Source organism: Crotalus tigris, unplaced genomic scaffold (genome assembly GCF_016545835.1).
Source record: "Crotalus tigris isolate CLP2741 ecotype Arizona unplaced genomic scaffold, ASM1654583v1 scf7180000023618.1514416, whole genome shotgun sequence".
Classification (NCBI taxonomy): Eukaryota; Metazoa; Chordata; class Lepidosauria; order Squamata; family Viperidae; genus Crotalus; species Crotalus tigris.
The window spans coordinates 505,008-532,842 of NW_024100082.1; the positions used below are offsets into that span (position 1 = coordinate 505,008).

Genomic DNA, 27,835 nt, shown 5'->3' on the forward strand with positions numbered 1-27,835 from the left:
GAACATTTTTGAAGATCTGATAGTTTCATTCAAACTGATAGTACACTAGGCTGGTTAAAGATGTTGGGCATACAAGTGTTGTCCCTTCGTAGTAAGCCTGAACAAGACTTGAAGAGATCACTGAAACTCTATTATCATCAGAATCTTGGAAGTAACCAATTTTTTCCTCTTAAACTAAAGAGAATTAAGTCAGAGTAAGTCAGTTTCTTTCTCACGCTCTTTTTCTACCCAGGGCTAAGAAGATATTTGCTTAATCGTTTTTGCATTCCTTCTTCGAGATTAGTTCCATATTCTTCTACACCATTTCCCCCATCAGAATCAGTCTCCTCTCCCTCACGCAAAAAGGCACTGGCAAGTTGCTTTGGAAATCAACCACAGACCACAACTACAATGAACTTCCTCCACCCTTGTTTGGAAGCTCTCCAAGATCACTAGACAAGTCTTGCCATGCAGAGTCAGATGGAGCTGGAAAATCTCTCCTCCCTTCTTGTATCACAGCAACCTGTCCTGGAGAGTCTATTGTGATCAGAAGCATAGAGTCTTCTTTAGCTTGGACTTTAGCTGCTATTGATAGCAGTGACAGGAATGGCAAATCACAAGCAATGGACTTGAAGTACATGTTTTATTTTTTCCCTCTACTTAAAATCCTTGGTCATCTCTAATCTCTAGTTTCTAAAATCATCACATGTTTTGTTATAATTGCCAGGCAATTGCCAGGATAATATTTTCCCTGAGAAGTTGTTTATTTTTTATAGATTGTTCCAAAATTTTATTGTAAAAATCAATATTCCAAATTTATCTGGACTCTTTATCCTTAAATCAACTTCTTAGACCAAAACTTTATTTAGCTTTTTGTTTGTCAATGGAGATTCTCAGTCATCCAGGTTATGGTTGTCTCAAAGGTGCTTTTTTTCCCCCAAAGGCAACTGGACTTTTGTTTTTCCTTGAAGACGTTTTGCTTTTTATCCAAGAAGCTTCTTCAATTCTGCTGAATTGTGGAGAATGGAAGGATTTCTATTCCTTGCAGTCACCTGTTTGTTAACACTTTTTCAGACAATTGTTGAGGCCACTTGAGGTTTATCTATGTCCTCAGGGTCACCTGAATAGTGCAAATGTATGTGGAATCTTCTTGGAACTGCTAAAACACAATCCTTTCCCCAGCCAACCAGTTTCCTATGGGTGGTCCATAACTGAGCACAGACAGCTTTGATGTTTGTTTGCCAGCTAGTAATCATGTACCTTTTCCTGCTCCTACAACAACAAGAGGACATCCCTGTCTCCCTTCATAAGATATAAGAGGGAAAGATATTGATGTTTCTGGTATTTCTGTTCCTGCTAAAATGACTAATATCCCTTGCTATATTGGGCTTCTTTACCTCATCAACCTAGCATGTGGCTATGGCGGTGTTGAAGGAAAAGTCTTCATCAAGGTTCAGTCCAAGCTGGGAATAAACAACATGGTGACTGCTTTAGAAAGAAGGTTGCAGTTTATTGAAGAGGAGAGCCAGACAGGAAGATGGGTCTGGAAGAAAAGAGAGAGAGAGCACATGTAGGGAGTGGGTTTTATACCCTCTGGGGCTCTTGAGGTTGTCTCCTGTTCCTGTCTGAGGCTTTGTATTTCCTGTGTCATGTACTTTGACCTGAGTCTGAGTGTGTCCATTTGGCATCTGTGGATTAATCCTATTATGTCCTGTCTTAGAGTTTGGGTGGGGTATGTAGATTTTAGATGTCTTTGTTTTCTTAATCTTCTAGTTTCAACATTTCTGAATGGATTATTTAAATCTGCATTTCTACAGAGCTGTTTCTGCTTGGGGAAGGGAGACTTTGGGCTATTAAGAAAAACTGGGCATGCTTTTCTGCCTCTTTAAGATCCTTTGAGGAAATATAATATTCTGCCCTTTTAATATTTCCTTCTCTAAGGGGCTGACTTCCCACAACGGAAAGTAGGGAAAAGACTTCCCCTTCAGTCATAAGTCAGTGAAGCATCCCTGTTTTTGGAACAGCATTTTTTTTTATTCTGAAATAAATAAATAAATTCATATATAGATGCTGCCAACACAAGCATCTACCAATATTGCTTAGATCTGCAAGCATGCCATAAATCAGGGGTCCTCAACCTTAGCAACTTTAAGACTTGTGGACTTCAACTCTCAGAAACATAAGTATCACAATTGTATATGTACTTCTAGAAGCAATATGATGCTATCTATATATCTATTCAATGGGAAAGGGAAATGCAGCCAATGATCAGAAAAGCTAGCTTGCATACACATTCCATCTATCATCAGTGATAAATCTGTGGGTGACCTGGACTGCACAACAGTGTGGGCTCCTGCTACCTCAGCCCCATTCCCAGCATAGACCACTGTGCTGCAAGGAACAGGTAAATGTGTTCTCAGTGACGGCTGTTCAAAGATTATCACAATAATAATAACCATGAGGATAAATGTTTATTCACTTCAAAAAAAAATATCTTATACAGTTGCTGTGGAGAAAATAGGAGAAGGATGGTGTGCTGGAAATATTCAGCACCTTGAGTTATTTGTAAAAATAATAAAGGTGGGATGCACATAAATAAATGAAATAAATAGTTGGTCTTTTTGTAAATTGCCAATTGTTACCCTAGGACTAGGTTGAAGGACAAAATAGGAAATATTTTGGATCATCCTGCCATCTGGTGGCTAATTCTTACAATGATAGAAATATTTCTCATTGTGGATCTCCGTGTTTTTTGTGGTATCATTAGCAGGCTATCTGATAATATGATTCATATATGGAGAATACAGATCTAGTACATTGAACTGAAATCAATGTATCTATTTTCCCATTAATTTCTGAAGAATAATAAGTGTGGTTGTCTTCCTGCAGTCAAATGTAAATAAGATAACATGCTTCTTAAACCTTTTCTTTCTTCTAAATCAGAATTACTAACTACAGTTTGATTAGAACCAATATTTTTTATTAAGTAATTTTCTAAAGTTCTTTTAGAAGTAACTGGGGAGAAAAGTGTGAGATTTGTTTCTATGCAAGTTTGGATGATGTCCTTCAATATCTTAAGTTTCAGACTTTATATCCTGAAACACAGATATTGTATTTATTGAATCCATGATCAGAACAATAAAAAGAGTTGGGTTACAAAATTGCATTGCAATAATGTGGCATAATCAAACTGATAGAAACCACATGTAAAATCCTAATAACATAACATGTGACATTGTTTACTCTGAGTTATAATATTTATTATTCATTACCCCAGATCTAATTCTATGGTAATTTTTAATAGACATGACACAAAATTTAGTTACATTACAGGTAATGTTGGGTTTGCTATCTAAAAAGAGGAAAGAAATATCGTGGCATATGTTCCAACAAGAGACAGAGGAGACATTGATGTCTACCTTGATAATATGAACAGTACAACAAGATACATTGGTGGTTTCTACTGAAGTTGAATCTCAAGGATTACCTGGAGAAAAGAATTTTGGCTATTCTACCATTGAGAAATTATTTTGGGAAAACACCATTTTTTGCTCTAATAATGGGTCACCTCTGAGCAGGATATATAAGTACATTTCATTGTTTGGTATTAATAATCTAGTCCTAATAAACTGATATTTCTATATTCTAAAAACAACAACTAGTCAAGGGGAAAGCCAAAAATGGCAGGTATTTTTTAATTTATTAATAAAGGGATACTGAAATTAATCCATTAAAACTAACAGAGTCAAACCTGCTGAGGAAAAATGGCAATTAAGACAATGATGAAATATGAATAGCTGTGCTTTTGCTTCTACTTTCAATTATCTTAACATTCATAGCTCTAGTGATGTGTTTGGTACACATTTAGGTACATGGACAATTAACTATAGGAAGCACTTGGGAACATTTATAGAGATATATAATTAGGCAATGGGCCTGACTTTGTATCATAAAGTATTTGGCCTGTAACTTTTGCCTTAAGTAACTTCAGTGCTTCAGAAATATATTATTTGACTAGAGCATGAAAGAAATTTAATTTTGCTGCTGAGCTCTTTAGTACTCATTGTTTTATATGATCTGTATGAATTTTCCAAGATCCAGTAACATTTAGAAACCCCCTTCCCCAAAGTTTTAAATGCTAATTCAATTTCTTTTCTCTGCAATGGTCCATTTTTAAGGTTTTTTTTTAAAGAGTAGTACATTAGTTTTCTGGTTTTCTAGTTAATTGCCAACTGCTTATTACTGAAGTACTATCCAGCTCCAAAAACTAAGGAGAACACATTGCGATTCTTCTAAGCAGATTTATTTATTGTTCCTCACCTACAGACAGAAACCTTGTCAAGCTAAAGCAGACTACTTGCATCATAAAACATGTACTGTAGGAACTATTAGGGAGTAGCTGTCTTTACCCTTTTTCTCTCACACAAACTATGCTCTCTCTTGCTCCTCTGGAATGCACTCCCTCTCTCTTGGGAATCCCAACGACATTCATCACAAATAGATTCTGTATGTGTAATGTTTTCTCATGAACTGCTTTTTCCCACACCTCTTCAGGGTGACATCATAATCTCGGTGGTTTCACACCTCCATCTGGGCAATGTGGTATGCATTCACTTGTTAATGGATCCTTTTGAGCTGGGATATCAGAAAGTGCCCAGACATGCTGATCAGGGATACTAGCCTTGCCACTGGCTGTGAAAAAGTGACGATACTGCCTGTATTAAAATTTTGTTCCATTTACTTACAAACTAGCCTGGCACATCAGAATGAAAGTTTGCAGTGTTTATAGAAATTATTAAAAGACTCATTATAAAATGGGTAATATCAGATGATTAAAACAGTGATATATATATTAGTGTTCAAGAAGGAATTGTTGAAAAGGAGGATGTGTTAAAATGTAGAGAAACAGTAAAGCTACAAGTTTAGATGGCATAAAGCAGACATGTCAAACACAAGGCCTGGGGGCCAGATGCGGCCCGCGAAGTGGTTTCATGTGACCCACAAAGCCTTCCTGGAAACAGTGAGGGAACGGCCTCCGCTGCCTTCGCCCTGGCCCAGGCTGGCCAGGAGGGAACCAATGTACAATTTTGTGGTGGCCATCTATGCTGAAATGCATTCACAAGGCCATCTGGAAACAGCGAGGAACCAGCCCCTGCTGCATTGGCCCTGCCCCCTGGGTGCATGCTGGGGAGGTGTCACCCTTTGTGAGGAATGAAGAAATGCACCATTGCCTGGAAGTGGCCAGCGCATGGCCCTGGCCTACTTCACATGGGCTCCAGGGGAGGAGTTTTGGCAGGCAGTGGGGCGCTCTCCTCACAGCGCCGAGAGGCTGAGCCAGGTGGCGCAAATTTGATGAGAAGTGCAATGCTGCCTAGCTCCCCAGCCTGCCCAGTTTCAGCAGGCAGCAAGGTGCAAAGTTGGCGAGCTTCGCACCGCCTGGCTCAATCTCTCGGCACTGTGAGGAGAGCGCCCCGCTGCCTGCCGAGACTGGGCAGGCTGGGGGTTGGGTGGTGTCACGCTTCTTTTCCGATTTGCACCACCCGGCTCAGCTGGGCACCCGTTTGGGGAAGTGGGGCTGGGCTTGGTGCCACAGGTGCTTAAGGGCCAGGCTGGCATTTGACCTCTGCTGCCCAGGGCTCCAGGCAGCCCGCACCACCATCCAGCCCCCCCCACATCACCCGAGAGGAACAGTGAGGCTCCTCCAGTGGACCATGCCTTGGAACTTGCCCTGGTTCCACCCCCTTCTGCCAGAGACCTCAGATCTGTCCCACTCCTGCCCAGGCCCCCACAGGCACTATTAACGTGAACGATGTAGAGCTGGCCATGCCCACCCAGTAGGCCACACCTACTCCATCCATGCCCACTCAGTAGGCCACATCCACCCTGCCCACACCCACCCGGCCCCCCAAGGGCAACTGCAATGCTAATGCGGCCCTCAATGAAATTAAGTTTGACACCCCTGGCATAAAGGAAGAAATAGAATGAAATAAAATGCTATGACTTGTTCAATAATTGTGTGAAATCTGCATCAATCTTTGTGACTAGAACTATGCCTTTTATCTCCAAAAACGACCAGATGATTACTTTGTGAAATCTGTCCGTGAAATTGTTTGTCTTCATGGTTGACTGAAAGGGCACAAGAAATGACAATGAACAAAATCTGGGAAGTGCAGTGTGATTTTATATCCACTAGGTGGTATGCAGACTAGATATTTTGCTCTTCAGCCTTGATTGAATGAGAGCAAGAATGAACTGAAAATGGATTGCCAGATAAGATAAGATCAGTATATGATGGAAGTAAAATCTACATGAGAATATACAGAAGTGTAAAGTTCAGTGTGGAACTGGGATTAAGACAAGGATGTGTGTCCCCTTGGTTATATTATGTAGAAGGACTGTTTATGGAGATGTTAAGGGAAGGAGGGAGGGAGGAAGGAATTCTGATCCTCCATGCCAGCTTCTTAATGCGGAAATCAGATGTCACTCCTGCCCCCATTGCGTTTTTGCCTACTTGTGATCATTTGGTTTCTCTGTTATTTATTTATTACATTTTTATCCTATCTTTATTATAAATAACACAAGGAGACAAACATACATAATATTCCTAAGTTCCCTACAGCATCCCTGTGAGGTGAGTTGGGCTGAGAGAGAGTGATGGGCCCAAGGTCACCCAGCTGGCTTTCATGCCAAGGCAGGACTGGAACTCAACATCTTCTGATTTGTAGAGAGCTGCCTTAAACTCTATACTCAACTAGCTCTCCTAAACCAATGTTGATGACCCAATGGGGCATGGGTTGTCTAGAGTCTCCAGAGATACAAATGCTGGTAAAAAATAGTTGAATAGTTTATTCAGTTGCAAAGACTGAATATTTGTCAGAAGAAGATAAAATATTTGGGTTTAAGGGAATGCTTTCCCCTACCTTGTTATAGGAAAGGGAGAGTGGGGTATGCCAGGTAGACCATAAAAGCTGACTGCATTGGGAATAGGGTATTTAAGAAGTGTATGCATGGTGAGAGAAGAAGAATCAGGTTGAAGAATGAATGAGTGCTGAATGAATGTGGATAGAATGAAAAAAAATCCAGGAGTGAGAATTAATATTGGGCTGTTGGTTTGATTGACAATTAATGTGGCCTGAATTCCAAAGCAAACACATGAAGGGGGAGGAAATGGGTAGAGAGGATGAAGAAAAGCCAGAATATCATCACTGGATGGAGTTGATGATATCCTTAGAAAGAAATAGGAAAATCTTAAGTAATAAAACAGTAAATGGATGTGATTGAAACAAAGGGGGGAAAGATACAGGGAAATATGTAAAATTAATTTTAGTAGTTTTTCTTGTAATTCTTATGTTTTGCTTTAATTTTCCTTGGCTTACTATTTCTTACTTCTTTTCTGTACTCTGCATAAGTTGTTTATCCTAACAGGAAATTGAGAGAAGTATGAAATGAGAATATATATCTTTTTCTATTTCCAATTCTTTTTCACATTTTTGTCAAAACGTGAAGAAACATATGTATTTTCTAGCATCCCATGCTTTTCTTTTAGAATGAATTTTTGTATTTGATAGTTTTAGAAGGAATGTTTGCACTTGGTAATATCTTGGAATATCATGTCTATAAATTACATCATCATGATTTTGTCAAGAAGAGGACAAGGGAGAAATAATGAAGAAAAGCAAAGAAATATCACTGGTCAAATGCAGCAAACATACGGCAGGTTCTTCTCATAAACACTGGTAATAATTTCAAATAATTTAAGTATTTGAAGTATTTGAAAACAAAATTTAAAAATATTGGAAAAATGCATAATATGTCATTAGAAAAAGAATTAATACATTAATGTGCTGGAAGCAGTTAGGCTAAAGATTGTAAAAATTGGAAGAAAATGAAATAGGAAATGAGAAAAGATTGAGAAGAGGTTATCAGTTTGAAGTTAACATGAGTTATTTTACAAAAAAGAAGAAATGAGAATCTGCATGTACTGAAATGTTTTGGCAGTAATTATTGAGAAAACTAACACAGCCAAGATTAATTATAATAGCACCTATAAATATTTGCATTCTGTGAACCTGATTAATATTTAATGTTGAAACTGCTTTTTGTCTTTTGTGCTGATTATATACTAAATAGTAATATGACGATTTTATATTAAAAATATTGTCATCATGTTGGCAGTCTTTTGAGTCAGTCCTCAATAGCCCTCATTAAGGATGGAGGAGCAGAATTATAGTCACTTGCTATGGTCTCCTATGACTCAGTCATTCAGTGCAAAGAAGACCCTGTCCATCTATCAGAGGGAATTTCTTCAGCATTTAGAAGACCTCTCCTTATACAGATTAATAGGTGTGTATGAATCTTTATCATATCATAGGCCATCAGGAGGAATGGCGAGACAGTATTTTAATGGATATAAAAAGTTGTCTGCAATTCTTTTGAACTACATCTAATGTCACAGATTCATAGATAAGCTAGGTTCTTCCCACATTTTTCCTTTAAAGAAAAGTAGCCAGAAATATGGGGGAAGCAGAGGAAATCCATTATAAATTTCTTTTCAAGCAAAATAACCTTAACTGGCCTATATTAGAGAGAGTCATGTAAAGATATAGGTATTCTAGGACAAGATAAAGCAAAACATATATTAGGGAGCATATACTATAATTGCAAGTGTCTTTGCATTATTTAAAAATGCACAGAAGGTTTGATATAATGATGATGATGATGATTATTATTATTATTATTATTAAATACATAATGGGATTTAGTTTGGTCCTAGAAAGGATAATTGATCTTTTTTAAGTAAGAGTATTGCACTGGTAGAGACATTGTAGATCCATAAAGAGATTGGAAGAACTTCTAAATTAGAACTAATTTAGATCTATTTTTGTATCTTCAGATTCTTATTTGGACTCTGTTCCAATTCAACAAGTAACCTGAATCTGCCCAATTATTCAAGCCATTTAAAACTCTCTTTTCAAATTGACCAAGCTAATTTATTATTAAATTGTCTTCATTAGTCTATTCTGTTTTTATGTTGTATTATACACTATGCTTATGTCATGGCATTTGATATACTTTTTACAGGATTAGTATGTTTTTAGTTCCTGGAATTGATATTAGGAGCTTTCTTATGAGTGGAAAGTGAACTGAAGATATCCACACCTACACCTATACACACTGCTGAATCAGCCAATAACTCCAGACTTTAACCAAAAGGGAAGCCAGATGAAATAAAAGCATCAACTAAGTGGCCAAGACTGGAACACATCAAGGCAGCTTGCACTGAGTCAACAATGAGTCAAGACGCTTCTGATTCCCTGAGTTGATCATGATGTGAGACATATTGGCTTAACAAAAGCATTTGAAAGAGTCAATTAGTTAAACATTTCTTATCTCTGCCATAGGTTTTGTGGGATTACTGCAAAGCACTGTACTTGGGGCTGCCCTTGTAGAGTGTCTAGAAGCTTCAACTGGTGCAGAATGTGAATGTGAAGATAATTATATGTGCTCCTAAAATGGCACATGTTACACCTCTGTTCTGTGAGTTGGTTAGCTGCTGTTCTATTTCTAGTGCACTTTAAGGTGTTTGTTTTATCTTTAAAGCCCTAGTTGGTATGGGTGGTCTGTCTTTTCTACAGTGGCTCAGATGATGTTAATCCAGCCTTTTGAAAGGCCCTGAAAAAATGTGGGTTTTTTCAGTAACCTTGGGGATTCCACCGGGAGCTGACATGGTGGTCATATTGTGTACAGATAGTCTTCAAACGTAGGATTGTAATTGAGCCTGCCAATTAAAGTCATAAATCATGATAGTCATAAAGTGGATCATTATGTGACCAACCCAGTTTTATGACTTTTTCCCACTGGTCTTCAAGTGAACCCATTTTGCTACGGAGCATTTTTGCCGGAAACTAGTTTTTGGCAAAGAAGTTGTAACTCACAGTCATGTTACTGGGTGATGCTGTAAATGGACAGTTGCCAAACGCCCCAAATATGATCACACAATCAAGGGGAGGCTGTTGGAATTTTGGAATTGGGTCCTAAGTACTTTTTTTGGGGGGGGGGTCCATCGTAATTCTGCTAATAGGCAGTCAAAACACAGATACATTGATACACTGAGACACAGCAAGTACTTTGGCTAGACCAAGCATGTCTCAAGGCTGACTGGTCACATTCCACACCAGTATTTCTCCTGAATACAAACATAACTGGTTTATGCTTTGCTAATCCCCGAAAACTATTCATTTCTTAAAAGTCAACTAAATTCAATATCAACATAATAAAATGCATCTGCCTAATTTCGCCTCTACAGGCTGTATTTGGTAAACTAATCCTTGCAGATCAGGGGTGTCAAACTCACAATGTCACATGAATATCATGACTTTTTTGCCATGACATGTATCGTGACTTTTTTGCCATTACTGGCAATGGGGTGGGCGCGGTTTTGCTATGATGCATCCGGCTGCGGGCCAGCAGTTTGACATCCCTGTTCCAGATGATGCTAGCACAAGCAGTTGTAAAATTTTTTGTTACTAATACAAGATTCAATAGTTTAGGACCCAACTGAATTGAAGCTATTACTACAGGAGGAAAATGTTTCTCTCTGTATCCAGTCCTCTTCACTGATTTTTGCTTGACTCATTATCCTGTTTTATTCTCATACATAAAATGCTTAATGTTCTATATGCTCAAGGTAAGAATGAATGGGACATAGGACATGCCTGTTCATGTATACAGTTGATGGAAGTGACTGGTTGTGGTGCAATGGGAAAAGGCGTGTCCATGGAAAGTGTCCTAGAGGGATCGGAAGGCCAAAGTGGATCCTCTGGAATTTCTTGAAAGGCAGGAAAGTGAGACAGACACATCTGTTTCAGAAGTGATTGTCCTCTAATTGTGTCTATGTGTGTGAGTGTGTGTGCATGCATGCACATGCCTTCGAGTCAGTATTTGGCTCATAGCAGCTGTAAGGGTTAATTCCTGCAATTTTCTTGGCAAAGTTTTTCAAAAGTGGTTTGCTATTGCCTCCTTTCTAGGGCTGAGAGTGACTAGCCTAAGGTCATCCAACTGGCTTTGTGCCTAAGACCAGCCTAGAACTCACACTCTCCTGGTTTCTAGTCTGGTGCCTTACTACATCACTTCACCAATCGGTTCTGTAATGAAGTCATAATTCTACAAAAATAAAGATAGACATTTTGAAATAACATTTTTAAAGCAATTGCATTTTAAATTATAATCTTTAGATGTCTTTTCCAGAGGAAAATGGTAATTTGCACCCTAGGATGAAATTCAGAACAAACTCTGCTACTGTACAGTTTCTAGGATAAGGTTCTCACAGGTGGGTGGGGTAATCCCATCAGGAAGAGCCAGTTTCTCAGAAAGCCCATGTCATGAAGGGCTTTAAAGATGAAGATCAACACCTTGAATTGGACCTGGAAGCAAACTATCAGCAAGTTCTGTTCACAGTACAGAGGTATAAAGTGGTCCACCCTTGTAGCCCCAAGAACTGTCCACACAGCTGCATTCTGCATGAGCTGAAGCTTCTGGATACTCCTCAAGAGTAGCTTCATGTAGAGTGCATTGCAATAGTCCAAGTGTGAAGTGACCAAACTTGATGACTGAGTGCAAGCACCCCTGATCCAGGAAAAGTCACAACTAGTGCAAAAGCTTTCCTAGTCATGATTGCCACCTAGTATTCAAATAGGAATTGTGGGTCCAGAAGAACCCCCAGATTGCCACCACTGCAACCCCATCCAGATGTTAAAGTTCTGGAGCTGGAAGCCATTTGGTCTTACCAGGGTTCAGCAAAAATTAGTTGTCCTCCACCCAGACTCCCACAGCCTCCAGGTACTGTGAAAGAGCAGCCACAGCATCACTTGGGTCACCAAGGGTGGAGATATAAAGCTGAATATCATCAGCATACTGATGTACCACATCCCATGTTGGTGAATGATCTCATCCAGGGGATTCATGTACATGTTAAAAAGGAATGGAGAGAATACTGAGCCCTATGGCATGCCACAAAGGAGTGGCCATGGACTGGACCTTTCACTCCCTAACAATTGGGACCTGCCTAGGAGAAAGGAGTAAAACCAGTGCAAGACTATGCTGCCCAGCCCCAAACCCCAAAAGGATACCATGGTTTATGGTAGTGAAAGCCACTGAGAAGTCAAGGAGAGCAAGGATGGATTCACTACCCCTATCCCATTCTTGCCAGAAATCATCCATAAGTGCTCCAATGCTGTTTCTCTCCCAAAATAAGCTAAAGCAAACTATAATAATTGCAACAAGTTGCAGTTACATACTTCTTAAATAATCATTAATTTCTTCATGTATTATCTTAAGAGATTTCTTCAAAGGAAGCCAAAACTGCAATTCATGGAGTAGCTATAACCAAAGTTGCTTGGATAAGCCACTCGACTTATGATGTAACTGCTAAAAAGACCAATATTATTTTGGGGTGTATTAACAGAAGCCAGATCAGAGAAAATAACTCACTCTACTTATGGTCAGGCCCCAGTTGAAGTATTGGATTAAATCTTGGGCACCACAAAGGGGGCACAAAAGGATATTCACAAACTGGTATGAGTTCAAGGAAGAGTTGCTAAACTGGTGAAGAGATTGGAAACCAAACCCTTTGAAACAACTTGTTGTGTTCTGGCAAAAGAGAAGATTTTATACAACAACACAGATAGAATTAAGATATAAATGAATGAGTAGATTTATTCTTTCTTGTCCCAGAGGAAAAGACCAGAACCTTGTATAACCTGAAACTACTGTACACAAAAATAGATTCAGATTAGATATTAGGATAAGGCTGTTAGCCAAAGGAATCTGCTGCCTTATGAAGTTGTTCTCAGGCATCTTCAAACAGGGTGTATTGCCGTTAGCCCAAAATGCTTTAATAGAATTCACATCAAGCAATGGGGTTAAGCTATATGAACCTTCTGAATCTCTGATCTTATGACCAAGATAAACAGCTCAATTAAATAACAGGACAAAATAGCAACAATGGTGCATTGGAATATCACAAGAAATACCATTTGCCTGTAAGCAAGAAGTGGTGAGACAGTACGAAATGAAGAAGCTAAAGCACTGTGTATATGAAGATCCTCAATTACCCAGCTCATACTTGTATCAAAAGTAGTTTTTATTTGAAAAGGCAACTGGACTGATTTTGAGGAAAAAGAAGACATTGTTTTGTTCTCAGTTGTTTTACTTTTTTCTTTTTATTTAATTTTTGGTTAAAAAGTTGATTAGTTTATAATTCTTTGATATATATTTTTAAAAAATCCTAAAGTGTAACTAGCTGGGAAAGCTTAGGATTCCAGAAGTCATAAATTAAATTGAAAATGTATTGATAAATTAGAGAAGTGAGTTAAAATAACAGAATGAAATTTAATTACCATAAAGGTAAAGGCAAAACTTACAGCAATTTTAGAGTACATCAATAGGAGTCTGTCTCCAAACCACAGAAGATAATTGTTCTCAATTACTTGTTTAGGTATTTCTTCTCCACTCCATTTACATCTCTCCAAATTGCTGCTTAAAATAGGATATATGTGTGTCCAGGCCACCACCACATTTAATCTCATAGTCCTGTATGGCTGATTTGAATCTGAGTCCATCCTGTCTTAATTAAATCATTATGTGATTGTGGCTTTCTACCAAAATTGAAATATTCCAGCATTGCATCAGAGAAATTATTTTTTCCTGAAGCATTTTGTGCTTCCCATTATATCAAAATTATGATGTAAATAGAAGCTGGAAAATTCAGTGATGAAGGGAATTTTTGAGCTTAGAACTAAACATCCTTCCTCAAAGAACAAATCCACCTTAACTGTCTGTGAAGTGAGGCAGGATGAAACGTGATGTAATATGCAAGGGAAAAACTAATGCAATACTTAATGCCAAACTACAAAAGCTAAGGAGAAAGATTGCACAGGACGTCATTCTTACATCATCCTTCTCATTTGGTGGACTTTCATTGATAGGACAATGTACGTGTCAAACCTAGGAAGGAAACTGTGTAATAAATTTAATATTCTAATCCTTCCTCTCTCAGGATAACAGGATGTAGAAATCAAGTATCATGCTGATTCAGCAAGAATGACAACTACACAATAGCAGAATCAAATTCACGTATGCTTCACGTACATTTCAGAATGACCCTTACCTTAGATGGATGCTCTACCTCCTGTATCAATTGCTAAATATCAGCATGTTAGGAGGCTGTCTGTTTAAATGTTTCACTCTGAACTGAGTTCTCCTCAAATATGAACATAAACAGATAAATACCACCAAATCTGGCAATACTAAACATCTCTTTGCAAGGTTCTTATGCATAAAACGGAATGGTTTGGGGTTATTTTAAAATGATTGTTGTTGGAATTGAATATTCCAGTCTAAATTTAACTGATGGCAGGTCAGGTACTGCTGTTGGTTGACCACAATATCTGGGGTATATTGACCACCCTTGGAATATGGTGGCCAGGTTGAGAGAGGCTCCAAAGCATACCAAAACAAAGCAAACAGAGGCGTCTGTGTTTTTTATAAAGTAATTTCAGAAGAGTACTCTGGTCAAGGTTTGTCATGATACTCTATTTTTAGTAACATGATTTGTTCTTGATACAAATATTAGATAGGAAGACTGTTCATGCCATCATTCCTGAACTCATTTTTAGTAGGGACCCCTCACATCAAGAGAATGGATGTGTGTATATATAATATCCTGGAATATCCTGGATAATTTGAATTGAAGTCTCAAAAACACCAGTTAAGAAAAGGCTGACTGAAAAGGTGGCTTTATCTTTCCCTCTTCAATATTTTTTTCTTCAGTCAATCTTTCCACTTTATGATATAATCCACCTCTAGTAATACTGCTCATATATTTGGCCTAATTATTCTGGGGCCACCATAGACATAATTTTTAACAGAGATAGCACAAATTAATTTAAATGGTGTGAATCTTTTACACTTCCCTAGATTCCCTAGAAATTGTAATGTAAGTATTATCCCTTTTAAAGAAGATTCCATATATTTGCACTTGCTTGACATTTCTCAGATTAGTTAATCAATAACATGCAAATATCAAAGGATTGGAATATCTTTGTAAAACTGGGGAAATATGACCACAAATTCTCAGGAAAGCTGGTATATTTTTACTGAGGGAATAATAAAGCAGGTATTAGCTTGTGATAATGGAAAGGGTTATTGCACTGAATTTTTTACTAGAGTTGGGACAAAAGAATTTCAAAACTTCTGAAGGCAGATATTTTTTCTACTTTATTTTTAAGTATACTAATCATTTATACATAGCAAACTATGCATTTATATAAATATTTTTTTTTAAAAAAATCAGTTAAAAGTAAGATTACTAGCTGATCATTGGTGATGTGATTCACTGAAACTGTTTCATCACTCTTCTTTCCTAACTTCTAATTTGTCAAAACAACTCCTCTTATCTTTCTCATCACTAAAAGTAAAGAAACTTAGCTATTTTTAACCCCCAGAATCTGAAGGTTGCTAATTGTGTACTCAGGAGATCTGATTTGTATTTTAAAATAACCCTTATACATTTGTAGCATTCTCCTATTAAATGTTTGCCCCAACACAAGATTTCAGAATAGCATATTATGAAAGCAACATTATTATTACATTATTTTATTAAATCTATTATGGCCACCTGTTCTAGAAGACTCTTGAGCACTTTCAAACAACCAGACTTTCAATTTCATAGTCCTTCTGAATTAGGACTGATCTGGCAGACGAATGCTATGGTTATTTTTAGATCCCTTCAGACATCAGAATACTATTAGAATGATTATGATTGGTTGCCTAGTCAACCTGCTGTTTAAACTGGGTATGGATTTTTGTCCACCTATTGACTCCTTCCCAAGGATCTGGGATAGGCAGATATTGTTGTTTGAAGGTGTTAAAGGTATCATCATACAATGTAAGCTATTCCAAATAAAGCTGTCTTTTGCAATTCACTGATTTTGTCAATCCCAGTGGTGCTCAATGGCACCTATTAGTATTGGCACTATCTTTGCTTTCTTTTGCCACAGTGATTCTACTTTATATTTTATATCAGGTCTTTATATTTTGTGATTTTTCTCCAGCTCTTTTTCCTCTGTTCTGCTGTCTCTGTGTATTGCAACATCCACTATCCACACTTTTTTTGTCTTTCTTATACTTTCTTAATATTTAACTATTGCAATGTTATGTGGCAGGTGTTTCTCTGTATGAATTCTAAAATCCCAAAACCCTTTAGCTTCTTCATTTTCTAATTCTTTGTCTAGTTTGTAGTCACACCACTTCTTGCTTGCAAGTGGTATTTCTTGCAATATTCCAATGCACCATAGTTGCCACTGTGTCATGCCATTACATGTAATCAGTCTTGTGATCTTCTTTCAGCAGCTAACTAGGTGGTCCACTCTTTCTTCAGCTTCTTTGCAAAGATGGCAGAGATTGCTATTCCTTTTTATGTACAGGCCATGTAACAGTTTGCCTTGCCATGTCTCTTTTCTATTATTCAGTTAGCATCGTAGGCTAATTTGGTTTATTTGGTAAGCCTTCATGGTGTACAGCTCCAGTGCATCTTCTTCACTGTCCTTCAGATATTCTTCCAAGGCACTTTTTCTTTTTCAACTGTCTGGTGTACTTACAAGATTGCACACCCGCCTAATTTTCTTGGTAAATAGAGTCTGTCAGTGTTGCTGTGTGGATGGAGGACATAATTCATTGTTATTATTTTTCTGGTCTTCTACATACTTCCTATGCATTTTCTAACACCCTTGGTCTTCATATTCACTGAGATTTTCTCAGGAACCTAAGGTGTCATAATATATTATTAATAATACTATCTATTCATAACAACGTGAACTCACAGCTGCAAGTTCTTTAGCTGGTGTTGGCCTTCATATGCATCAAGCTTTCCCCAATAATTTAGAATCTCGTAATGTATTGGCGTCAGTATATGTGTGGATCCTTGGTATGGCACTCAGTCTGCTGATAACCATTGAGACCACCATGGCAAGTTTATGAATAATCCTTCAATTTTGATTTTCAAATCCTGATACTTTGTGATCTTCTTCAATTCTTTATCTTCTATTTTTCTATCCTCTAGTATTTTCAGATGAATTATTCATATTTTACTCTTTTTAATCATAATTATAGCAGATGCGTTATCAATCTGTTTTCAGAAATTTCACAGTTTTAACTTGCTCATTTTTTTACTCCATTTTCACTTCTCTGATCCCACCACTTTTCCATTACTGTCACGTGGTAATTTTTATAAATGTGCCAATGAATCATTTTGGTGATTTATGCCATTATTTACAATCAGTTTGTGCAATATGTTTGCATGAGCTAAGTATATGTTTTATTATTTCTTCTTTGCACAACCACCAGTTTGAATCATTTGATGATTTTTCAGTTCTGACCTTGAGGACATTAGTTCAAATAGCTTATTTTTCCACAGCCAAAATTAAGTCTTCAATTTCTTTTTTTAATCCTACAGTTGTAAGCCATTGCCATTTTATCTTTAACCATTTTTCCCTTGATCGTTTGTAGAAATTGATCAGATAACGCTTTTCCTTGCCAGCACTCTGTTTCTGTTATTATTATACTACTTCAATATCCACTTTTTATTTCCTATACATTTAATAAGTTCCACTTGCATCAAGGCTTGTTCGTTGCCGTCTTTTACATAGTTAGCCATTCATGCATACATTCTTTCTTCAACAATTTGTTTGACTTGAAATAAGCTTCTGTCTCCATTTCTGTGAAGTAAGTGTAATCTGTTAATATCACTCCTTTTTTACGACCCTGTAATCCCTTAATTTGGTTGTAATGCATAGTGAATAGCCATCAGTTTTCTTGTTTTTCAGCCAAACTGTCCAGTGCAACTTGTGTCCAGCTGATAATTCCAGCAGTGTATCATATCACACATATGGTCCAGGAATTAGCTTTTAATAGTGTTCTCACTATACAATTTTATCTTTGACTTTTTATCTTTATCTTTAACAATTTTGTTACTCTTTGGATGTATTTTTTACTAATCGTATTTTTAACTTGTCCATGCTTGATGTTATCCAACCATAAAATGTCCAGATACCTTTAGGCTATATCTGATATTTCCTGGTGGTTTGGCCATTCTGCAATTCAACACTACTGGTTTTGCAATATATTAAAATTAATTACAAATACAAGCTGCTTATGATATAATGTGATACAGGGGCTACACATGAGTATCATATTGTACCTTTTGCTAAAAATGTTGATCTTATTGTCAGGATTTATATGAGCTTGTATCATAGTTTAATGATTTTTTGTAGATCAAACCCTAAAAAATCCCACAATTCTTCCAGAAATGAACTAGAGAAGTTAAAATATGGCGATATGAGAATATTTGTTATTGAAGGATCCAGTCTGAATCAGTCATCAATATCAGAGGTTTAGTCTTATTTGGACTCATGCTGGAGCCCATCCTCAGGAACTACTCTCCAGCAGAATGTGCTAGAGAGAGATTCCCTGAGGATGGGCTCCAGCATGAGTCCAATCCAGTGACCAATCCAGATTGGACCCTTCAACATTATCCTGCGACACATATATTTGCCTTCATTTGTGACATTTGTTATTTTTTTTAAAAAAATGTATAAATTGATATATAAGAGAACAACTGAAATGCTCTTATAAAATTACACTGGAAACTGTAAGAAAATGCTGAAAGTGTCCATGCTTTGTTTTTTTTATTTATTCCCTACTTTGAATAGTTTATACCTGTTCTAATTTTGTTCCCCGCAGATGTCTGGAACATCAACACTCAGTGCTGCCTGGCACCTAAGGCATTTCAAGATGAGTACACATCAACTTCAAATTTTGAAGTACCCAAATTCAGAGGTTTATTATACATATTAAACGTAAATAGTTTATCTAAGTTGTGTCCCATTTGTTCATTTAAAAAACTAAATTTAAAACAGTTCAAATCACAAAATCAAACTACAGTTTAGCTCTAAAAGAACCCAGAATAAAACAGTAACGAAATCCTCCCATAACATAAATATTTTCAGATATCCAATAAAAAGGAATTTATACATAGAGAATAATAATTGTAATTGAGGGTTGAAATGAGGGATCCTTGGTGCTCTCTTGGTTGTTTCCTTGCAGACATTTCATTACCCAAATTAGGTAACATCAGTGCTTTTTTTTGTCATAGAACGCCCACAACGGAGTTCCAGCATCTTTTTTGGATGGAACCTTGTAGGGTAGGCAAGGCGAGTTGTATGACGTGTGTGAGTTCCAGCACTTTTTTTTTTTTTTTTTTTACAAAAAAAAAAACACTGGGTAACATAATCAGTTCCCAGAGAGCACCAAGGACTCCTCAGATCTACACATATTTTTCTCATTCCTTATAGCAGCCTTAAGAATTTAAGTAGCCTTGGCATATTACTACTACTGATATACAGTATTCTCTCCACCTTAAATGCCCATAAATTGCTTTTGATGTATATGAAGTTTTGTTTAGAAGTACTATGAGGAAAAAGGATGAAAATGTATGTCAGAAATAAGATCCCCCTTAAATGCTGTTCTGCATTCATGAGGATTAAACCTGATCAGATTCTTCATTCAACCATACAGAAATATCTACTTATTTTCAAATTGATGCAGCGCTTCCTTGGAGCTTGTGGTTTAGCACAAGAGAACTGCAGCTATGACTGGTAGATGTAGGCACTGGGGAAAAGAACAGGACCAGGAAGGTTATCTACCTCATGAGTTTGCACATTTGAGCCAGGCCAGAGGATTACATGCTAGTCTAATTCAGATTCCAAACTATATTAGTTGAATTAGTTTCTGTCTAAATCAATGTTATCTTTACTTTTAATGGGCTTCCCTTAGTGGAGTAGTGGTAGAAATAGATTGTAAGATGACAGCGCACTATTAGATTTTCATGACATAACTTGATGTTACAATCATACAACCTACCTTTAGAAAGGGAAGTGGCATCGTAATAATTTTAATAGATGAAATCACTTTATCTTTGAAACAAAGATCATCTGAAATGTCAGAGAAAGTTCCTAGAATTCAGCTTATTAAATGAAATGGAACAGTAGGAGGGTCTGGGATCTAAAAGATATTCAGGCCAGATTTATTAATTTCAGGTGTCAAGGAAGTCTAGGAAATGGATATTTATCAGAAAGCTGCTTTAAACTGCCACAGTCAAAAGTTGTTTTTTGTTCCATTTCATATAGATAAATTTTCAAATGCAAATAACAGGAATTTTGCAAATAAAATATTTGAAAAAACATCAAAATATCAGGGAACAAGTTTTGATTCTGGGAAAACAAAAACAAATATAGCTTCCATAAGTACTGAATGACCCAGATAAAAACCTAATAAAAGTATAGGGATAAATCCCATTAAGTGAATCCTTCTCCATGTCAGCTATTTGTGAAACATAAATCAACTAAGCAGAACCACATTCCACTGATAAGGAACACATTTAGTAAGAAATCTTGGAATATGTTCTTTTAAAACTTCAGCTATCCTCTCAGTAGACAGAATAGTTGTCAGGAAGGCAAACCAAATAGGATTTTGTGGGTTTCACAACTAGGCTGACAATCATGTCAGAAAGGATATGCATCCTTTCATTTGTGTATGATGTCATATATGTTTGTCCATAAGGAAGCTCTGAGGTACATCAGCTTTTTAGGGATATACTAAGATAACTTTTTTTTTCTATATTATGAATTGCTCTTCTTTTCTTTACAGAATGTTTTACCGATATTTATATTATCTATTTTCAAATTATCTATAAGAATCTAATAATACGACAGATCTATTGGACCTGTTTGTATAATGAAAGTTTCTAATATATTTTCTAACAGTTCTCAACCATTCCCTTGTAATTGGTTATATGTTATACTATGCTGTTAGTAAAATTCCCTGGCTTCTAAAAATAAAATGTATTTGAGTCATACATCTGTCAATAAAAAAAAACCCTCATTTTTTTGTTTCCACTTTGATGTATACATTATATCATTAATTATGTGAGATATACGCCAAAGACATGATTCAAATTGGTTTAATTAATTTTCTGTTTTTATTTATTTATTTATTTATTTATTTATTTATGAGACTTATATACCGCTTTAAGTGCAAGCACTCTCTAAGCCAGTGGTTCTCAACCTTTCTAATGCCGTGACCCCATAATACAGTTCCCTGTGTTGTGGTGACCCCCAGGGGTGTGGCCAAGTGGGTGTGGCCACCAATAAGAGGGAGTAGGACAGCTAGGGAAAAGGGAAAAAAATGGCGGACAGCGTGGTTTGGCGACCCCCGTGAAATGGTCGTTCGACCCCAAATGGGGTCCCGACCCACAGGTTGAGAACCACTGCTCTAAGCGGTGTACACCAGTAAGCAATGTATATATATATTTACATTGCCCCCAACAATCTGGGTCCTCATTTTTCCTACCCCGGAAGGATGGAAGGCTGAGTCAACCTTGAGCCGGTGAGATTTGAACCGCTGACCTGCTGAACACAGTCAGCTAAAGTGGCCTGCAGTACTGCACTCTAACTGCTGCGCCACCTCGGCTCATCATTTTACTATTAGGTTTATATTAAAATGTTCTCACATTTTTGCTATATTCTGATAGTCCTTCAAATCCATATCTTAGCATCTTTTTGAAACAAAAATGCAATTAAAAAAAGGTTTGCTTTGATTGTATCAGATATTTTTATAGCTATTACATGAGATGTTAATTAATTTAAATAGTCAGAATCAGAATCAGAATAACAGAATTGGAAGGGACCTTGTAGGTCATCTAGTCCAGCCTCCCACCCAAGCAGGTGACCCTACACCATTTATTAAAATAAAACCTTAGATATTAGCTGGGATAGATATATCTAGTTTTATGTGATTACAAATATGCATAATGGCTCCCAAATGTTTATTTGCAGATACAAATATTTTGAAATTTAAGTTGTTCCTCCTTTTTATTCTTAATAACCTTATTTGTTTAAATATAAGAAGAGAAATTATTTAAAGGAGAATCAATTGTTCCCCCTACAAATAGCCTGATGTATAATATTTAGATTACATATTTTTAAAATCATTAGTACACAGTCCTATGTACTCTATTTTTTTCTAAATTTTGAAAAGCAAAAGAGCAAAAAAAGAAAAAAAGAAAAAAACTACCACCACCACTTTCATCACCATCATTTACCTTATGATGTCATCTCTACTTACTCATGTCTCTAGACTTTTTTTGGATTTTGGTTTAGGGAAACTCTTTTTGAAATATGCAAATGAAACATTAGAGAGAAATGGAGAATAGAGCTTTAAACTCCACCCATAGTCAGGTAAAGAAAATTTCCTGTAGAGCCTTCATATATATATATATAAAGGACTAAGACAAGTAGATAGAATTATACATCACTGCAAGTCAGAGCAAATAGGTCCCTAAGGTGAGTATTAGAATTGTTGTATATGTCTTAAAAATATAGAGAAAGTATACTTTTATAGTACTGATATTATTAATATAAACTGAATAATTGAATTTTGATAGGCAAATAAATAATAATTTAAATGTATTTTTAATAAAAAGAATAAATCAAGAAAGAAAGAAATTTCTATTCATATTAACTGAACAAAAGATGAAAATGATATCCTAACCTAATGAGAGATCAAGGATGTATAGAAATAAATGTATATGTACTTTTAAAATATAAACAAAGCATTCTGATATGAAAATTGCTCTTGAATTAACAGAATGAGGAAATTGGTGAAATTCCACAAATTAAAAAAACAGAAAATAAATTTTATTTAAGATACACTGTAATTCTCTCTATATATATTTATCTTCAAATTCCATTGAATCCAATAGATCAGTTAGAGAATATTCTTAATTTTTCAGAATATCATTTTGGGTATCAGATTTTGGTGATAAATTATACAGTTCTAATGGTTTTTGTTGTTTAGAATAGTTAAAAAATAATACTTCTAGATTAGCAGACCATTGAACAATTTGTGTCTTTTTTTACAGCATCATTTCCAGTCGTGAAACAAGGATGGACGTCAGGCGATTTCTCTGTCTTGTTCTTTCATTTCTTTTTGCTGAGCCCATGACCCCAGAAGGCAGAAGCCTCAGCTTTGGCCAATGTGAAGTGAATGGGGTATCTTTCCGGGAACTAAGAGAGCACTTCGGTGCAATCAAAGAAGATGTTGTAAGTACCATTCTAAGTTGGTATTTTGTTGATGTAATTTTTCTCTTGTATTTTTTTAATCCTAATCAATGACAACAAAAAAATGATGAAAAGAAAAAAAATCCTACAGAAGCAATGTTGTTTAACTTGAAGTGAGGGAACTTCAGCCTTTTTGAAGTTGAAGGCCATATTGCTTAAATAGAATATAGTTGGCACCACGTGTGTTGCTCGAGAAGTAAATCCAAAGGGTGGATTGGAACACTCTCTTCTTCCTTCACTTTCCCCAATTCATCATTCATTAATTCATTTTCTACCTTTCTTATACATATGCATAGTATGTATTCTTTCATACAAACCAACAGCCAATGGTTTCATCTTTTATTATTTTCTATCACAAATGTAAACCTATCCATTCATATACGCATAAACCCTATATTCCCATATCTCCTTTCTAATACCTCTAGTGTCCTCAGCTTCTCACCACAGTTTAGAAGATCCTGCATGAGTAAATTCCTATATTCAATCTCTGATATCAGCTGGGAAAATAATCTCTGATGGAGGAAAATCTTCTTTTTTGATTAATTTGAACCTGTGGACAGTGTTTTGACTGTATTTTCATCCAATCATCTTAGATTCATTTTATTTTCAATTTCAATGTACTTTCTACCAGTCCTTTGTCACATCAAAGCATCTACTAAATGTTAAGGGACATTGCTATCCGGATCATTAGTATCCTCGCTTTAACTTTTTTGTTTACTACAGTTAATGGAAGGGTTTGTTTCAAGTATCCAATTAAGTACTTTTTCAAGTTTAGTTATTTCTTCAATGATTTATTTTTCCTCATCTAGTTTATTGACTAATATTATTGGTCAGAAAAGGAGTGGGATGCTTAAAGAGGCTGAAACATAGATAGTAGGATTTTGGATCTTTCTCTATAAAAATCTTCATTAACCTGCTCATTTTAGACTTCACTTCCCATAATATCATATCAGAAAATCCATTGACCATGTCTATTTAGATATTCTAGAATTTAAAATGTTGAAAACATTATTTGAGAAAGGATAACTTATTGCCTTCTGAGAAAAACTGCTTAAATAAAGAACATATTTTATGTATGGGGTATCATCCCTTAAATGAGTGCTACTAAGCAATCACTTACTAAATGCTTTCTTTGTTGCATTTGTTTTACTACTATTCAAAGCCTCATGAAGTACATAACCTAATGAGAGATCAAGGATGTATAGAAATAAATGTATATGAAGGTGAGAAGTATGTAGGAAGGTTGAGGTGAAGGAGGAGAGGGGGTGAGTGAAGAAAAAGAGGGAAAGAAGTAAGTTGGTTTGAGGTGGGATGCAGTTTGGGGGGAAATGGGCGGGCAAGACCGAATGTGGCGTGTATCAATTTGTTTTATTTTTTATCTGAAGTATTTGTAAGATTGTTATGTATTGTAAAGTTGAAAATAAAATTTTTTATAAAAAAAAGCCTCATGAAATGTAGCAGTTTTTATCACAGTAAAAGTTTGGTAGTAAAACAGCTTCTACTGTAATATTAAAATTAGTTGCCATGAATTGTAATGGATTGTCTTGATTTTCTTTGCTATCTACCCCTTCTTTTTTTGGCTATCTCTATCATAGTACAAAGAACTGCAGAATAAGGCTCTATAAATCATGGACTGAGCATGACTCAAAATGAGAACCCTAATTTCTGGGGATAAAAATTGCCAGGTCAACCCAATGATGCTGAGAATAACTTACAAAGAAAAAAAATCCAAGAACTGAACTTTTTCTATAAACAATACTTATATTGTCTTGAAAAAAATAAAGGGGAAAAAGCATTATAAGTATCAAATATGTTTGATCAGATGTGCAGCAAAGATCTTAAAATGGACCATAGTAGAAACAAGGGGAAATATGTGAGATGATTGGATTCTATGGTTCATTTTATTCCAAAATAATAAAACCTGCCTTTCATACTGCTGTTTCTATTCACTCAGATTTACTTTCTAAATGCATTTTTTCTTTTATTCACCCAATTTATTTTCTTTCAATTGCAGCAAACCCAAGATAAAAGAACAGATATGAAATTGCTGAAGGAAAGTATCCTACTGAATGTCTCGGTAAGAATAACTTTTTTTAGAATACTTCTCAATTACTTGCATGAAAGTCAGTAATACACAGCAAGGCCAGTTGTGCATAGAAGGAGATTTATATATGTTATATATGAACTTTATGTATATTTCCTCATAAGTAAATAATCTAGTAACAGTCACTTAATTTGTACAAGTGTAGAAAGTGACTGGCTAATTGTATTTCCCTTATTTAGCTATCTTTTTTATTTCAGATAATTTCATACATCTGCATTCAATAAACATTTCTCCATATATGTCTTTAATTTCTTCTGTTTTAGCATATATCATTAATAAGAATAGATAATCCTGTTTAGCAATAACATTTCTCCATAAGTAGCTCAAGAGTTTGCTATGTTATAGTCTAATCCAGGGGTCCCCAACCTCCAGTCCGTGGACTGTTATCGAGCTGTGGCATGCCAGCAACTGATCCGCACAAACAAGCAAAGCCCCATCTGTGGGATGCAGGCAGCACACAAACTATGCACCCTCTGGTCCGCAGAAAAACCTCTCTCTACGGAACCAGTCCCTGGTGCCCAAAAAATTGAGGACCTCTGGTCTAATCCATCCCCTTACATGATATATTAAAGAATAAAAAATAAAAGAAAAAATTGTATAAGTTTGCACATTCTATTGCATATGAATCTATGCCAGCTCAACAGCTGCTATAGATTCTATTCTAAGGCTATATGGCTAGATTCTATTCTAAGGCTTACCAAACAGCAAATACAGTTAACAATTGATATAGATATATTAATGAAAGCAGTTTGTGGCCTGCTTCTATTCAAAACTCACTTAGTACCCTTATGCAAATTATAATGTAGATTATTGGACATCACACAACTAAATGATAGAAGGCTTATAAAGAATTGTACCTTTGTTAATGGAGACAGTTGACCCCCTTAGCAAAAAGGCACCACTAACCAGTGGTTAGTACTCTACATTTCCATGGGAGTTTGAATCAGTGGAGGAGCTAAATTTTGTTGTGAACTTACTCTTGGGAAAAAAGTAAATAGCTCTAATGGAACTCTAATTGCTTTTATTCTTACTTTAGACTTCAGAGAGTTGTTGTTTACTCCGCCATCTGCTGAGGTTTTATGTTGAAAACATCTTCAAGAACTACAATGCAACAAGTAACACACTTAGAAGGAAAAGCAGCATTTTAGCAAATGCTTTCCTCAGCATTAAGATAAATCTGAAACAATGTGTAAGTATGACATACAACTCTGGTTTTCTGTGCTATTGAGAACCATGCAAAAGATTTATACAAATATATACCTAATATTTTTACAAATAGACATACATATAAATACATATAGTTTTATCTAATCATTGTTTCTTTTCTCTTTATATTTTTCTAAAATTAGCATGATCAAAACAGATGTTCCTGTGGGGAAGAATCACATAAGAGATACAAGTTATTACTCGACGAATATAGCAAGGTAAAAGGGATGGGAGTTGATTTTTTCTTTACTTTAAGATTCTGTTACTATTTTAGAAAAGGACATGGATAGCAAGATTAAAGAATTTCAGCTTAGTGTCTCTGTGCATTCAATTCTGCTTGCTCAGAATTTGAGCTCTTTCTGATCTCTGATCCATCTGGATTACAGATGGTTGTACAAAAGAAAAAAATCTAGATATTTATAGTGAATCGGCAAGGAATTTCAGCTTTGATATTGAAACAACAGGGACAACAAAATGCTCTTCCCAAAGTCAACTAATAAACTACCTCCCTAAAAAACCATAAACAGAACAAAATATACACTCCCCTAAATAAAAACTCAAAATATGGAAAAGTATATTAAATATGAGTGCATATATAGGCAGTCCACCTGACTTATGACTATTTTTTTTTATTACTATTTGGAGATATGATGGCTTCAAAATGGGTGCCTTACAGCCTGTAAAGTACTTCTGACTGTTCACAAATGTTGCCTTCCCCCTCCCCCTGAGGTTACAGGACCATTTAAGATGCTTGGCAACCGTCTTGCACTTATAACTGGTTCCAATGTCCCACGTTCACGTGACCATGAATTGTGACATTTTTTGCTGGTTTCCAGCAAAAAATGTCCATTTGGAATAATGGGTTAGCTTAATGACCATGGTGATTTGCTTAACAAACACTGTGAAAAAAATGTAGGAAAAATGAGTCCAGTCACATAGTTGCCTCAACTTACAATTGCAATGACTTACAACTGCATTTCTGGTTTCAGTTGTGGTTGTTAGTCGAGAGCTACCTGTAACGAGTAGAAATGACTGGTTTAAAGAAATTACTTCATAAGTGATTAAGTACATACTTAAATTTTTACTGTCCCTTTGAATATATGAATGATAAAAAAATATACAGAAAAAAACATTAAGTCCTGGTAACCCTTGTCTTTCTTTTATATGTATGTACACTAAGTAAAAGTAAGTTTCTTGTTGTATCATTAATCATCATTTGAACATTTCCTCCCTGCAGCTTGATATGAATGCAGCAACAACCAAAGCTTTGGGAGAGATGGACCTTCTCTTTGCCTGGATGGAACGCTTCTAA

The 27,835-nt window shown here is 36.1% G+C and overlaps 1 protein-coding gene across 1 annotated transcript; it reads left to right on the top strand.

The window, feature by feature from the left end:
- Positions 1-60: 60 nt before the first annotated feature.
- LOC120297434 (interleukin-20-like) lies at positions 61-27,835 on the top strand. The gene is made up of 6 exons (XM_039320052.1): positions 61-194; positions 23,015-23,195; positions 25,228-25,290; positions 26,354-26,506; positions 26,667-26,741; positions 27,761-27,835. Exons 1-6 carry the CDS (start codon positions 61-63, stop codon positions 27,833-27,835), a joined length of 681 nt encoding a protein of 226 aa, XP_039175986.1.